The following is a 15,286-nucleotide window of genomic DNA, read 5'->3' as shown; positions in this document are numbered from 1 at the left end:
GGAGATGATCTGTGGTCACATCTACACCATGTCTTCACCATACTGAGGTAACATTCAACAAGCTAGATCTTCAGTGCCGAATAGTATAAGGCCACATGGCCGAGGGTGCACACAGAGTCTCTTGCCCCGGGGGGTCCAATTCCATTCCAATCTAGTCCTGTTCTGCGGCATCGGAAGTCAACTGGAGGCAGCGGACACTTGGATGTCTTCCGAATCTTTTCCGCCATGACATCAGTGTCCCCCTCGGCCGTGTGCAGGCAGCCTAAGACAGAATAGCTTGGCTCAAAGAGACAACCCCATGTAATAGCCTACTTACTTGATGAGCCCATCCTCCATATAAATGTCGGCATGAAATGACTGGTCATCGTTGACGATTTTGCCCCCTTTTATAAGGAGTCGGTCACTCTGAAAGGAAAGACATAAAGACGGTTAAAGGGATTCTATCATTGAAGTGCAGATTTTTTTCTGGACATATACAAGGCGGGTGTATACTAATGTGTAAGTGATATTGTATGTTCCTAAAGGGATTCTATCATTAAAATGCAATTTATTTCTGGGTACTACATCATTATAGACTTAAGAAAGACTATTCTACTCCTACTTTTGGATGTCTTCTCCGCGCCGCCGTTCGGTAGAAATCCCGTTTTTTTTTCCGGTATGCAAATGAGTTATCTCGCAGCATTGGGGGCGGGCCCCAGCACTCAAACAGCACTGGGGGCGTCCCCAATGCTGCGAGAGAACTCTCCATCTTCTTCTGAAACGGCCTCTCTTTGCGTCTTCTTCCAGCGCTGGCTTCAAACTTCTAGGACTTGGGCAGTCAACTGCGCATGCCTACCAGTCGTTAGATAATGGCTGCTTACAATACTGTGTAGTCGGCCATTTTCATGTGGCTGGCGGGCTTGCGCAGTCGACTTTGCCTTAGGCCCGAGGCCTAGAAGTTTGAAGCCAACGCCAGAAGAAGACCTGTTCCTGAAGAAGATGGAGGCAGCGCTGGAGAGTTCTCTCACAGCATTGGGGATGCACACAGTGCTGTTTGTGCGCTGGGGCCCGCCTCCATTGCTGCGAGAGAACTAATTTGCATACCAGGATTTCTACCAAACGGTAGCCCGGAGAAGACATCTAAATGTAGGAGAAGAATAGCCTTTCTTAAGGCTATAACGATGTGGTACCCAGAAATAAATTGAATTTTAATGATAAAATCCCTTTAGGAACATACAATATCACTTACACATTAGTATACACCCGCCTTGTATATGTCCTAGTAACACATATACTTCCATTTGCTCCCCAATTTTTCCTACCGTACACCCAGTAGGAGATATCCCATAAAAATACGTATGACTGCAGGACCAGACCGCAGAGTTAGTTTGTTGTCTGTTACCCTAGAGAAACACAGATCTGTATAGGAGCTAGTTCTGGTCCGAGTCCGTATATGAACCGTATATGTCAAGACCACAGTGGCCTTTGTCTCCATTGTTGTTATAGGAGGGTCCGACCCCAAAAATTATACTGCAATTGCCTAATACTGGTGGTACATTGTTATGTTATGTGTGACACATCGTCCCCCTGTACAGGGCCCAGTCTTCCATCCAGTGTCACTACTGTGGGCAGCACCACCATAGATGCCAGGGTGTTGGCTTCCTGAGCCAGACAGGCAGCAGAGACCGCAACGTGCCAGCTCTTCACAGGAAACGCTGGTCTGTGTGTGAGTCACATGTAGGACACAAACCCCATGTCTGGTAACCAGAGGAGACCGACATACAAACAGAAGAATCCTGGACCAGGGCGGAGGCTGACAGCTCCACGAGATGCACTGCTGGCTATGGGATGTGTCTGCCATGCAGATGAGGCTGGCACTGCCAGGCTACGCACAAACAGGACAATGACAATGACATTTCCAGCGTGATCAGAATGTGCACTTTTTAGCTTAGACTTACGACACAGGTCACACCCAATTTTACAAGCTAAGAGCTCGTTCACACGGGGCAAGAGGGGGCGGATTCTGACACCGAATCCACCTCAGAATCCGCCCCCTCACAATGGAGGTCTATGTAGAGACGCGAGCTGCCCTTTCTTCAGGCGGATTCCGCGACTGAGTCAGTCCCGCGTCCGCCTCGCGGCAGCACCCTCCGGACTGGGTCCATTCATTTGAGCCTACTCCGGAGGGGGAAGTCGCGACTGTTGGAAGCCGCGACAGTCGTGGCAGACGCATTTATGCTTCCCGCATCAGAATCAGGACCAAAATCCGCCATTCCGTGCCCCGTGTGAACTAGCTCATAGCTCAAACTCATCCTAACATACCCCTTGCCTGGGCTTCGGTGCCGTTACAATGGCACAAATATCTCCATCCCCCGTTATGTGCCCCGGGGCTGGAGATATCGGTGCTGTTCACCGATCTCTGCCCACTGTCAGAAGCGCGTTCCAGACAGTCTAGCTTGGCCGTGAGGAACACACCCTGACAGTACTCGTCCATAGCCCTGTACTGTCAGAGGGGTGTTCCTTACTACCCAGAGAGGATGCTAAGCTGTGAAGAACGTCCACTAGTACTAGTCTATGGACATGTACAGTCAGGGGGTGGGCGTTCCTCATAGCTTAGTGTCCTCACTGGGCGGTAAGGAAGCTCTGACAGTACAGGGCTATGGACGAGTACTGTCGAGGGGGGCGGTTCTCATAGCCCAGTTAGACTGTCAGGAACACCATTCTGACAGTGGGCAGAGATCGGTGCCGACATAATGGCACACAACAAAAAAACCAAGAGTGCGTTGTGTTCAGCGCACTGTCGGCTTTCTAGCGGTACATAAAACCACGTGTGCCTGAGGACATGAAAGCTCCTTTTTAAACGGATTTTGCCCATGAATTTGCACACAATTAATTCACATTTTTTGCAGATATTAATTAGCAATAATAAAAAATAAATTAATTTTAAAAAAATTGCCAAGTTTGAAAGACTTTCTCTAAGCATCTTAGTGCTGACAGTCTGTTGTCTTGATCGGTTGCCAATGGATAAAACCACGAATGCAGGAACTTTCTATGGTCTGGGAATCGTCACTAACCCAGCCTTGCTTTCCTTATTGTGTCCCTGCCTGACAACCTGTCCACAATAAGGAAATGATGGTTCCCCTTTAAGAATTCTAGACAAGCTGGGTGACAAAACCTAGTTCGCGCCCATTTGCTTTAATTTTACGATTAGGAAGACTCAAGAGGGAAATGTTCTTTAAATATTGAGAGGTTTTAATGAAGGAAGGTCTGCCGCACCCCTGGCAGGAGCTCACTCACATTTCTCCTATGAACACGGTCATGATGCCAGCATTCAGCACATTGGCGGACAGAGACGGTATGAGATCAGTGTCGGAGGAATTTCACCGGTGCCGACAGCCTGGTTAAGTAATGTACGAGAAGATTATGACACGGCACTATGTAAAATCAGAGGGGACGTCTTCCCCTAAATAACATAAGGGCAATGGGATCATGATGCTATGCCAGGAGCACCGTCACCTCAGGCCCCCCATGGCATTGTAACCATATACATGTCATAAAGGGATTGGGGGTCAACAGCTCAGCAAAAACCAGGGCCTAAGCTTAATCTAAATGGTCACCATGTAATACCACATTTCCCCAATAGTGGTCACTGCAAGGGAAATGCCTATTTAGTCAAGGCTTCTTACATAGCGTCAGAAATATACCAACAGCACTAAGGTGACCCCGATGTCCTGGAGAGTACAAGGACCCACTTAAAGGGAACCTTTCACCATCTCCACCATCTTCAACTCTTTGCCCCTTTCAACAGTTGCGCTCCACCGATGTCGGCACAGTTAGAAAGTCTTCTCTAGCCCCTACCGTTTCCGAGCAATCATTTTGTTATTTTCAGGCGGATGGTCCAAAGCTGTCTGCTCCAGCCAAGGACCGCCCACCTGACAGTAGAGAGCCTAATTAGCATATTGCTGCTGAAACTAACAAAAAGAATTGCTCAGGAACGGTGGGGGCTAGAGAAAAAATTCCAACGGTGCAGGAATCAGTTGAACGCCACCTATCGAAAGACGGAACCCCGCAAATCACTAAAGATTTTACACGTTTTAGTACAGATTTGAAAAATTAGATAAAAAGTTTTCATAGAAGTCTGTAAAAATCTGCAAAACCAACAGAAATGGCCATTAGTGAAAATATAGCCATTTGGAAAGGGGCAAAGGGGTGTTACAGGGGCACAATACTGTGTAAGCGGCCATTTTCTTGTGGCCGGCAGGCTTTGCCCTAGGCCCAAGGCCTAGAAGTTTGAAGCCACCACTTGAAGACACAGTAGTGCCCCCCAACAACCCAAGGGGGCAGTTGTACCCATGAAATCACCCCCTTTGTATAGAACAAACTGGAGCTGACAGCCCTTTTTTAGGAGTTATGTCAGAGGCTACAGCAACATGGTGACTTAAGCGAAAACTGCGAGAGGCCGTGTCCCTATAGGCCCATCTGCAAGGAAATTAAGCACTGGCCCTTTAAGACGTCTTCTCACCACAGCATCTCGAGAATCATCATGACTTATTTATAGCAGAGGCGATAACGTATGGCTCACATTAGTCTGGTCCACATACACCGCATATTCTCATCATCCAGACACATGTAATTCAGATCCGCCTGTCAGATACAAGACCCCTCCAGCTCGGATCAACAACCCGCAGCGATTTCAGCTCTTTTATTCCCATTTCTCGGCCTGATAATGGTGTAAACCGTGCGGGTGCTGGGCGTTTCCACATAAATGACATGCTCCAGATTGCTCCAGCGAAGAAGAGGAGGAGAGGCATTAATGCACAGCGTCTCCCATCAGATGGCAGCGGCCGCCATGGAAACAAGACCCCGCCATGTATTGTGCCAATGGTGCCGTACTGCTCTATCCCCGACCTGGGGTGTCACAGGGTGTCTGCGCCCCCCCCCCCCCAATCCATATACAAAAGCACACAATAAAATACAGGGAGGTACACCGGTGACACACCGGATATATGCAACGTGACCAAGGGCGTATCCAGATATAAGGGAGGGGTGTAGATGGGGGCCAGATATGCAGTAGGAAGATAGATAGATTGATAGATAGATAGATAGATAGATAGATAGATAGATAGATAGATAGATAGGAGATAGATGACAGACATATAGATAGATAGATAGATAGATAGATAGATAGATAGATAGATAGATAGATAGGCAATAGATAGATAGATAGGAGATAGATAGATAGATAGATAGATAGATAGATAGATAGATAGATAGATAGGAGATAGATAGATAGATAGATAGATAGATAGATAGGAGATAGATGACAGACATATAGATAGATAGATAGATAGATAGATAGATAGATAGATAGATAGATAGATAGATAGATAGGCAATAGATAGATAGATAGGAGATAGATAGATAGATAGATAGATAGATAGATAGATAGATAGATAGGAGATAGATAGATAGATGATAGATAGATAGATAGATAGATAGATAGATAGGAGATAGATAGATAGATAGATAGATAGATAGATAGATAGATAGATAGATAGGAGATAGATATATAGATAGATAGATAGATAGATAGATAGGAGATAGATATATAGATAGATAGATAGATAGATAGATAGATAGATAGATAGATAGGAGATAGATAGATAGATGATAGATAGATAGATAGATAGATAGATAGATAGATAGATAGATAGGAGATAGATAGATAGATAGATAGATAGGAGATAGATATATAGATAGATAGATAGGAGATAGATATATAGATAGATAGATAGATAGATAGATAGATAGATAGGAGATAGATATATAGATAGATAGATAGATAGATAGATAGATAGATAGATATATAGATAGGAGATAGATAGATAGATAGATAGATAGATAGATAGATAGATAGGAGATAGATAGATAGATAGATAGATAGATAGATAGATAGATAGATTGATAGATAGGAGATAGACAGATAGATAGATAGATAGATAGATAGATAGATAGATAGATAGATAGATAGGAGATAGATAGATAGATAGATGATAGATAGAGATAGATAGATAGATAGATAGATAGATAGATAGATAGATAGATAGATAGATAGGAGATAGATATATAGATAGATAGATAGATAGATTGATAGATAGGAGATAGACAGATAGATAGATAGATAGATAGATAGATAGATAGATAGATAGATAGGAGATAGGAGATAGATAGATAGATAGATGATAGATAGAGATAGATAGATAGATAGATAGATAGATAGATAGATAGATAGATAGATAGGAGATAGATAGATAGATGATAGATAGATAGATAGATAGATAGATAGAGAGATAGATGATATATAGATAGATAGATAGATAGATAGATAGATAGATAGATAGATGATAGATAGATAGGAGATAGATAGAGAGATAGATGATAGATAGATAGATAGATAGATAGATAGATAGATAGATAGATAGATAGGAGATAGATAGATAGATAGATAGATAGATAGATAGATGATAGATAGATAGATAGATAGATAGATAGATAGATAGATAGATAGATATTTTGGTGGATATCGCTACAATTCTAACATTCAGCCAGGGATTTCCTAAGTGGGTCGCTGTATAATTGGCATAGATACAGTATCGGTTCTGCCTGCAGTACGCCATATGGACATATGTTGTGATACTGAGTATATACGGGGGATAGTACACGTATTATAGATGTCAGGGCAGGGTGTAGCTGTAACCATGATGTACATATATATACCCCATACAGGTGACAAGCACTGGTGCCTACATGTGACAGTCAGGACGGTGTCAGTAAGTGTCAGGCTCAGCAGTGCACCCATTATAACAGTATAATTGCAGGACGGCTGGTGTGTACGGGTGACACTCCTCTATTGTCAGATTGCTGCCCCCTCCTCCTATGTGTGTCACAGTCCTCCCATCTGTTCATTACTAGGCAGACCCTCCACCACTACATGGCACTATTATTACTACAATCCCACACAGCCTCCCCCCGAAAAAAGAATGCAAATCAATCCAGAGCACAGAGCAACGCCACACGCCCTGGAAAATACCCTGGATATAGCTGGCACCATACCCCGAGCAGACCCAAATGTGTTACGTAACTGCATCAACACTGGCTGCTCACTCTTATATCAGAGAATAGACCTGGCTGTATCGGCCACCATACACACTGACTGTACGGTGGCTGTGCATATATCTTTGACCCAGATTTACTGATAGATAGACAGTCTGACAGTACACCAGATTTATCACAGTGACTGATACTGGATAATAAAGCTGGCATATCTGAGCTTATATCATGTTTGGGTTGATTTTTATTCTGAGAATCCATTCCATGTCTACGAAAATAAAAAAAAAATAGTGGAAGCTAGATACGCCACCGAGACGACACACTAAGACTGGACCTGTATTTATATATAGGTGTGAGTATATATATTAGTATAAATACACTGTTGTAATAGGGGTATGTGGGTATATAGTGTACAATACACTGCTATGATGTGTGTATATATGGCGCAGTGCACCTCACATGGCATCAAATAGCCTTATGTCTGCCCATCTAGAATACCAGGCGTCCCCCCCTTATGTACTGTAGGTATGTGAATGGATCTTATGTCAGTAGGTCGCTCCTGTGCAGTCTCCATCATGTAATAGTGTCCTCTATTCAGCAATATCATCTATAATGTCTCATCCAACAAGTGATACATAGAATACAGAATAGAATATATTACTGTGCTGTGTGTATACATGATGTATATAGTACAATAGAATACAGTGATGTATATATATATATATATATATATATATATATATATGGTACAATATACTGTTGAACAATCTGTACATATGGTATATAGTACGATATACTGCTATGCTGTGTGTACATGTGGCCTATAGGACAATACACTGATATGATCTGTGCTTATACAGTATACAGTACAACAGACTGCTGTGATGGCTGTATATATAGTATATATTAGTACAATACACTTCTGTTATGTGTGTCTATATTGTTGTTGGGGGGGGAGGGATGTTGGGGGTCCGGGGATGCAGAGGGTTGTTGGAGGTCCAGAAGGGAAAGGGGGGCCAGGTATTCAGTGGTGGGCCTGCAGGAAACTGTGGTAGGGGTGCAGTGGGGGGTGCTTTGCATATCTTCAACCGGCGGGGGCCATTGTCGCAAGCTGCGGAGAAGGGACGGTGGAGCATTCGGGCAGGACTGGCGGCAAAGGGTGCGCCACGGCGGGGGAGACACATGGGGGGGTGCGTTGAAGACGGTGGGCGTGGGCGTGCGCAGGAGGTGGGTTGCGCAGGAGATCAGTGGGCGGCGGACGAAGTCGCGGGTACTGCTAGTAGTATAGTATATATAGTATAATGTAGTGATGTGTGTGTATATTTAGTGCAATAGAATGCTGTGTATACATAGTACAATATAGTGTTGTGGGTGTATATATAGTACAATATAGTGTGTGAGTGTGTGTGTATGTATATATATATATATATATATATATATATAATACTAGCAGAATACCCGGCGGCTTCACTCGCGTAAAACATGTTAAATTGTTGGTTATGCTAAAGTAATATTTTCAGTGTCACAGTGAAATTGCCATTCTCAGAGCTACAGTAAATTTTATTTTGCATTTACGTTTTTATTTTGTCATTTTCCTAATTTGTCGTGACATTGATGTGAACAACAACTTTTTCTTTCATTTCAATGTTTTTATTGATTTTCTATATTCAATACATATTATGTAGTATAAACTATTACAACTATTTTTTGAACTATTTTTTTTTTATCAAAAATTAAAATGTCTGCCCCTTACACAAACATATAAAACCTTTACACCCAATTAACACCATAATGCAACCCTTCCCCCTCCCTCCAGTGTCATCTATAAGTAGTTCACGGATCAAAGAGTAACATTGGTTTCCAGTTACACAACTATCTATTGTGGGGCTTTTTGGTAACAATGTTTCTGGATTGACCTTCAGGTACCTGTATATGAAAAGATTTTTGGGGTTACCCACTCTAGAGCAAGCAACGTACCACTGTCCATGTGAGAAACGCGGGCTCTCCAAATTAATGCCGGCTACTGTAAGTGATCGACCTTGTGCTTTGTTTAGGATAAGTTCACACTGGGTTTTTTGGACCAGAACCTGAAGCGCTCCAAAATACGGGTAGCTAAGACTGGGCCTGTGATTGGGCCACATGGGCCCGTGAATAGTTGGTGTGAATGAGCCTAGTTGGGAGGGAGTGTCTTCAGGTGGATGCCGTGAGGCGAAACGGCCTGAAGAGTGAGCACCTCACTTCTTTTTCCAGGAGCCGGAAAAAAATGGCTCCCGGAAAAAAATACCTGAGCGGCTCCCATTGAAATCGGATACAGCCTCGAAATCCTGACCAAAAAACCCTGTGTGAACTTACCCTTAGGCCAGAGCCCCACGGACCGGAAACGTCGTGATTTTCCCATGGCGGAAACGCTGTGGGAAAAATCGCAACGTTTTACAGTACTTGCAAAGTGGATGGGATTCATGTGAATCCCATCCCCACTTTGTGGAAAAAATTGCAGCACAGACATGCTGCGATTTCCAATACCGTTGCGGTTTTGAAAATCGCAGCATGTCAATTATATCTACTGAAACGCCGGTGGCTTCCCCGTAGATATAATGATAACAGAAAGTCCGCAGAGGAGAACTCCGTGAACTTTCTGTTCTAAGCACTGCGGGAAGAACCGCGATGCGTTCACGCCAAAGCTTTAGCGCTGCATTTCCAGCCCATGCTTTAAAGTCATAGCAAATGCAAGACGGATTGGGAACTGCAGACGCTTAAAATTGCAGGGCATGTCGCTTGGTCGCAACACCTGACCCTGATAAGAGATATAATAGGAGGAATAGTAATACAGAGCAGCCCTCACACAGTATAAGGGCTCGTGCACACGGAGGTAAATGACGTATTTGGCACTGAATTTTCAGAGCTGAAAAAAAGCCTCCCATTGATTTCAATGGGTTTGGCTACCTTTTTTTCCACTCACGTAATTTTCGGCTAGCTAAAAATTCAGCGCCATTTTACTTTTTTGGCACTGATTTTGACACTGAATCCGCGTCAGAATCCACGAGGAAAAAAATACCGCCCCATAGAGTTCTATGGGTTCCACTCGCGTTATTTGTCCACTTGCGGAAAAAAAAGCTTCCTTCAGGCGGATTCTGCCTCCAAAAACCAACGCAGTTAATGGGTGGCGTACAATCCACATCGCGGATTTGGGCACAGAATTGACAAAAACTGCACGGAAAAAAACGGTAGCGGTTTTCTTCAGAGTCCATGCATTGTGCTGAAGGAAAAAAAAAAAAAAAAAGCTCCGAAAACCACTTCAAAAAACCATTTCTTAATTCCTGAAGCAGATTTTTTCCTCACCAAAAAACTCCGTTCTAGCAGAAAAAAGAAAAAACATTCAAGTCAATGGGAGGCTTTTTTTCAGTGTTGAAATTCCACACCAAATTCCTCACCATTTTCCTCCGTGTGAATGGACCCTTACTATGACCTGAAGGAGTGGACATCTCAGTAATGAAAACCCCCTCACAGGCCGATAGCAACCAATCAGAGCTCAGCTTTCGCTTTACCTCAGCAGCTTCAGTGATGAAAGCTCCCTGTATAGTCAAGAATAATGACAATCTTGCTATGGAGCAGTTTTCGCCTGACCAATATGGCTGCTCAGTAAGGCTGCTTGCACACTACAGGATTTTTCACGGGTCTCTGGGCCGTGGATTCTACATCTCCATAGACTTCTATAGAGCTGCAAAATTCACAGCTTTGTGCACAAAGAAGTCTATGGAACTGCAAAATCCTTGGCCTGGAGGCCCGTGAAAAATACTGCAGTGTGCAAGCAGCCACTAAGGAGACCAGACGTGTTTCGTCAGTGCGTGCTTGTGTATGTGTGTGCACGTGTGTGGTCCGTGTGTGTGTCTGTGCATGCGTGTGATCCATGGGTATATATGTATCTGTGCATGCACGTGTGTGGTCCATGTATATGTATGCGCGCATGTGATCCATGTGTATGTGCGTGTGCAGTGCAAGTGTCTATGCGTGCAGTAGTTGTGTGTGCTCTGTTCGTCCGTGTGTATAGTGTGCATCCATCCGAGTGTGTTTGCGTGCATGCGTGTGTGTGGTGTGCATGTGGTATTTGTGGGGTGGTGTTTGTGTTGTGTGTGTCTAGAGTGGACTTGTGTTTGTGTGGTGTTGCGGCATTTGTGGGGTGTTGTGCTTGTGGGTTGGTGTATGTGTGCTGTCTGTGTGATGCTTATATGGTGTTTGTGTGTTGTGTGTTGTGGTGCGACCCCTTTAGCAGTGACTCTTTGGCGCCATCGCTATAATCCGTCCCTGTCAGTCACATCTGTTGTTTTCCCCTCAGCGCTTTCACTTTCACTTTTCCCCATTATATGTATAGGGCCTAACTTCGGGGGCCCAAATCTCATGACGGGGGGACGCTAGCGAGATGTAACGTGCGCAGTATTCTGCTCCTATGGGTGGAGAGGGGGCATGCCAAATTTCACCCAAATCGGGCGAGAACTGTGGATTTGTATAGAGCAGATACTACAGGATTTGAGTTATATATACAGTCCTATGAAAAAGTTTGGGCACCCCTATTAATCTTAATCATTTTTAGTTCTAAATATTTTGGTGTTTGCAACAGCCATTTCAGTTTGATATATCTAATAACTGATGGACACAGTAATATTTCAGGATTGAAATGAGGTTTATTGTACTAACAGAAAATGCGCAATATGCATTAAACCAAAATTTGACCGGTGCAAAAATATGGGCACCTCAACAGAAAAGTGACATTAATATTTAGTACATCCTCCTTTTGCAAAGATAACAGCCTCTAGTCGCTTCCTGTAGCTTTTAATCAGTTCCTGGATCCTGGATGAAGGTATTTTGGACCATTTCTTTCTACAAAACAATTCAAGTTCAGTTAAGTTTGATGGTCGCCGAACATGGACAGCCCGCTCTCAAATGATCTGAAAACAAAGATTGTTCAACATAGTTGTTCAGGGGAAGGATACAAAACATTGTCTCAGAGATTTAACCTGTCAGTTTCCACTGTGAGGAACATAGTAAGGAAATGGAAGACCACAGGGACAGTTCTTGTTAAGCCCAGAAGTGGCAGGCCAAGAAAAATATCAGAAAGGCAGAGAAGAAGAATGGTGAGAACAGTCAAGGACAATCCACAGACCACCTCCAAAGAGCTGCAGCATCATCTTGCTGCAGATGGTGTCACTGTGCATCGGTCAACAATACAGCGCACTTTGCACAAATAGAAGCTGTATGGGAGAGTGATGAGAAAGAAGCCGTTTCTGCACGTACGCCACAAATAGAGTTGCCTGAGGTATGAAAAAGCACATTTGGACAAGGCAGCTTCATTTTGGAAACAAAAATTGAGTTGTTTGGTTATAAAAAAAGGCGTTATGCATGGCGTCCAAAAAGAAACAGCATTCCAAGAAAAACACTTGCTACCCACTGTAAAATTTGGTGGAGGTTCCATCATGCTTTGGGGCTGTGTGGCCAATGCCGGCACCGGGAATCTTGTTAAAGTTGAGGGTCGCATGGATTCCACTCAGTATCAGCAGATTCTTGAGAATAATGTTCAAGAATCAGTGACGAAGTTGAAGTTACGCCGGGGATGGATATTTCAGCAAGACAATGATCCAAAACACCGCTCCAAATCCTCAGGCATTCATGCAGAGGAACAATTACAATGTTCTGGAATGGCCATCCCAGTCCCCAGACCTGAATATCATTGAACATCTGTGGGATGATTTGAAGCGGGCTGTCCATGCTCGGCGACCATCTAACTTAACTGAACTTGAATTGTTTGTCCAAAATACCTTTATCCAGGATCCAGGAACTGATTAAAAGCTACAGGAAGCGACTAGAGGCTGTTATCTTTGCAAAAGGAGGATCTACTAAATATTAATGTCACTTTTCTGTTGAGGTGCCCATACTTTTGCACCGGTCAAATTTTGGTTTAATGCATATTGCACATTTTCTGTTAGTACAATAAACCTCATTTCAATCCTGAAATATTACTGTGTCCATCAGTTATTAGATATATCAAACTGAAATGGCTGCTGCAAACACCAAAATATTTAGAACAAAAAATGATTAAGATTAATAGGGGTGCCCAAACTTTTTCATAGGACTGTATATAGACTGTACATTGCTGTGGTGGCCTAGAGCACCTTACACAATACAATCTGTCCTTGTTGCCCATAGCAACCAATCACAGCGCAGCTTTCATTTCATATTGTGCTGAAGGAAAGTGAAAACTGTGCTATGATTGGTTACTACGGGCGACTCAGTGGCCAATGGGACACACAGATACACTGTGTATAGTTCTGTATATAGTAGAGAGGGAGTCTGGTACCATATACAATATACTGCTGTGCTGTGTATATATAGACTGCACACGACTGTATGATATACTCTCACACAATATACTGCTGTGGGAATATAATCATCTATATACAGTAGTATCATATATATCACAGTACACATGATGTAACATTACCTGTACCCGCCGCCTCCTGCCCAGCACATAATTACCCCAGACTGCCAGCACTGTATACTGCTACTACCTGCTAGCGTCATCCTATACACTGTATACAGCCATGTGATGTACAGCTACTCCCATCATGTCATACACTGTATACAGCCCCTGTGATGTACAGCTACTCCCATCATGTCATACACTGTATACAGCCCTGTGATGTACAGCTACTCCCATCATGTCATATACTGTATACAGCCCTGTGATGTACAGCTACTCCCATCATGTCATACACTGTATACAGCCCCTGTACTGTACAGCTACTCCCATCATGTCATACACTGTATACAGCCCTGTACTGTACAGCTACTCCCATCATGTCATACACTGTATACAGCCCCTGTGATGTACAGCTACTCCCATCATGTCATACACTGTATACAGCCCTGTGATGTACAGCTACTCCCATCATGTCATACACTGTATACAGCCCTGTGATGTACAGCTACTCCCATCATGTCATACACTGTATACAGCCCCTGTACTGTACAGCTACTCCCATCATGTCATACACTGTATACAGCCCTGTGATGTACAGCTACTCCCATCATGTCATACACTGTATACAGCCCTGTACTGTACAGCTACTCCCATCATGTCATACACTGTATACAGCCCCTGTACTGTACAGCTACTCCCATCATGTCATACACTGTATACAGCCCCTGTGATGTACAGCTACTCCCATCATCTCATACACTGTATACAGCCCTGTACTGTACAGCTACTACCATCATGTCATACACTGTATACAGCCCCTGTACTGTACAGCTACTCCCATCATGTCATATACTGTATACAGCCCTGTGATGTACAGCTACTCCCATCATCTCATACACTGTATACAGCCCTGTGATGTACAGCTACTCCCATCATGTCATACACTGTATACAGCCCTGTACTGTACAGCTACTCCCATCATGTCATACACTGTATACAGCCCTGTACTGTACAGCTACTCCCATCATGTCATATACTGTATACAGCCCTGTGATGTACAGCTACTCCCATCATGTCATACACTGTATACAGCCCTGTGATGTACAGCTACTCCCATCATGTCATACACTGTATACAGCCCTGTACTGTACAGCTACTCCCATCATGTCATACACTGTATACAGCCCTGTGATGTACAGCTACTCCCATCATGTCATACACTGTATACAGCCCTGTACTGTACAGCTACTCCCATCATGTCATACACTGTATACAGCCCTGTGATGTACAGCTACTCCCATCATCTCATACACTGTATACAGCCCTGTACTGTACAGCTACTCCCATCATGTCATACACTGTATACAGCCCCTGTACTGTACAGCTACTCCCATCATGTCATATACTGTATACAGCCCTGTGATGTACAGCTACTCCCATCATCTCATACACTGTATACAGCCCCTGTACTGTACAGCTACTCCCATCATGTCATATACTGTATACAGCCCTGTGATGTACAGCTACTCCCATCATGTCATACACTGTATACAGCCCTGTACTGTACAGCTACTCCCATCATGTCATACACTGTATACAGCCCCTGTACTGTACAGCTACTCCCATCATGTCATACACTGTATACAGCCCCTGTGATGTACAGCTACTCCCATCATGTCATACACTGTATACAGCCCCTGTGATGTACAGCTACTCCCATCATCT

General features: G+C 43.7%; 1 protein-coding gene across 2 annotated transcripts in view; it reads right to left on the bottom strand.

Annotated features, from left to right (window-relative positions):
- The window catches only part of DPYSL2 (dihydropyrimidinase like 2), a 75,793-nt gene that overhangs the window by 22,970 nt on the left and 37,537 nt on the right, over window positions 1–15,286 (bottom strand). For both annotated transcript variants that reach the window (XM_075272679.1, XM_075272680.1), the window contains exon 2: window positions 317–405. In XM_075272679.1, coding sequence (XP_075128780.1) covers window positions 317–405 — 89 coding nt within the window. The remainder of the gene's footprint in view (window positions 1–316; window positions 406–15,286) is intronic.

This window comes from Leptodactylus fuscus, chromosome 5 (assembly GCF_031893055.1).
Source record: "Leptodactylus fuscus isolate aLepFus1 chromosome 5, aLepFus1.hap2, whole genome shotgun sequence".
NCBI classification, from domain to species: domain Eukaryota; kingdom Metazoa; phylum Chordata; class Amphibia; order Anura; family Leptodactylidae; genus Leptodactylus; species Leptodactylus fuscus.
The sequence above is the reverse complement of the archived record's forward strand: the minus strand, read 5'-3'. Positions and strand labels throughout refer to the sequence as shown.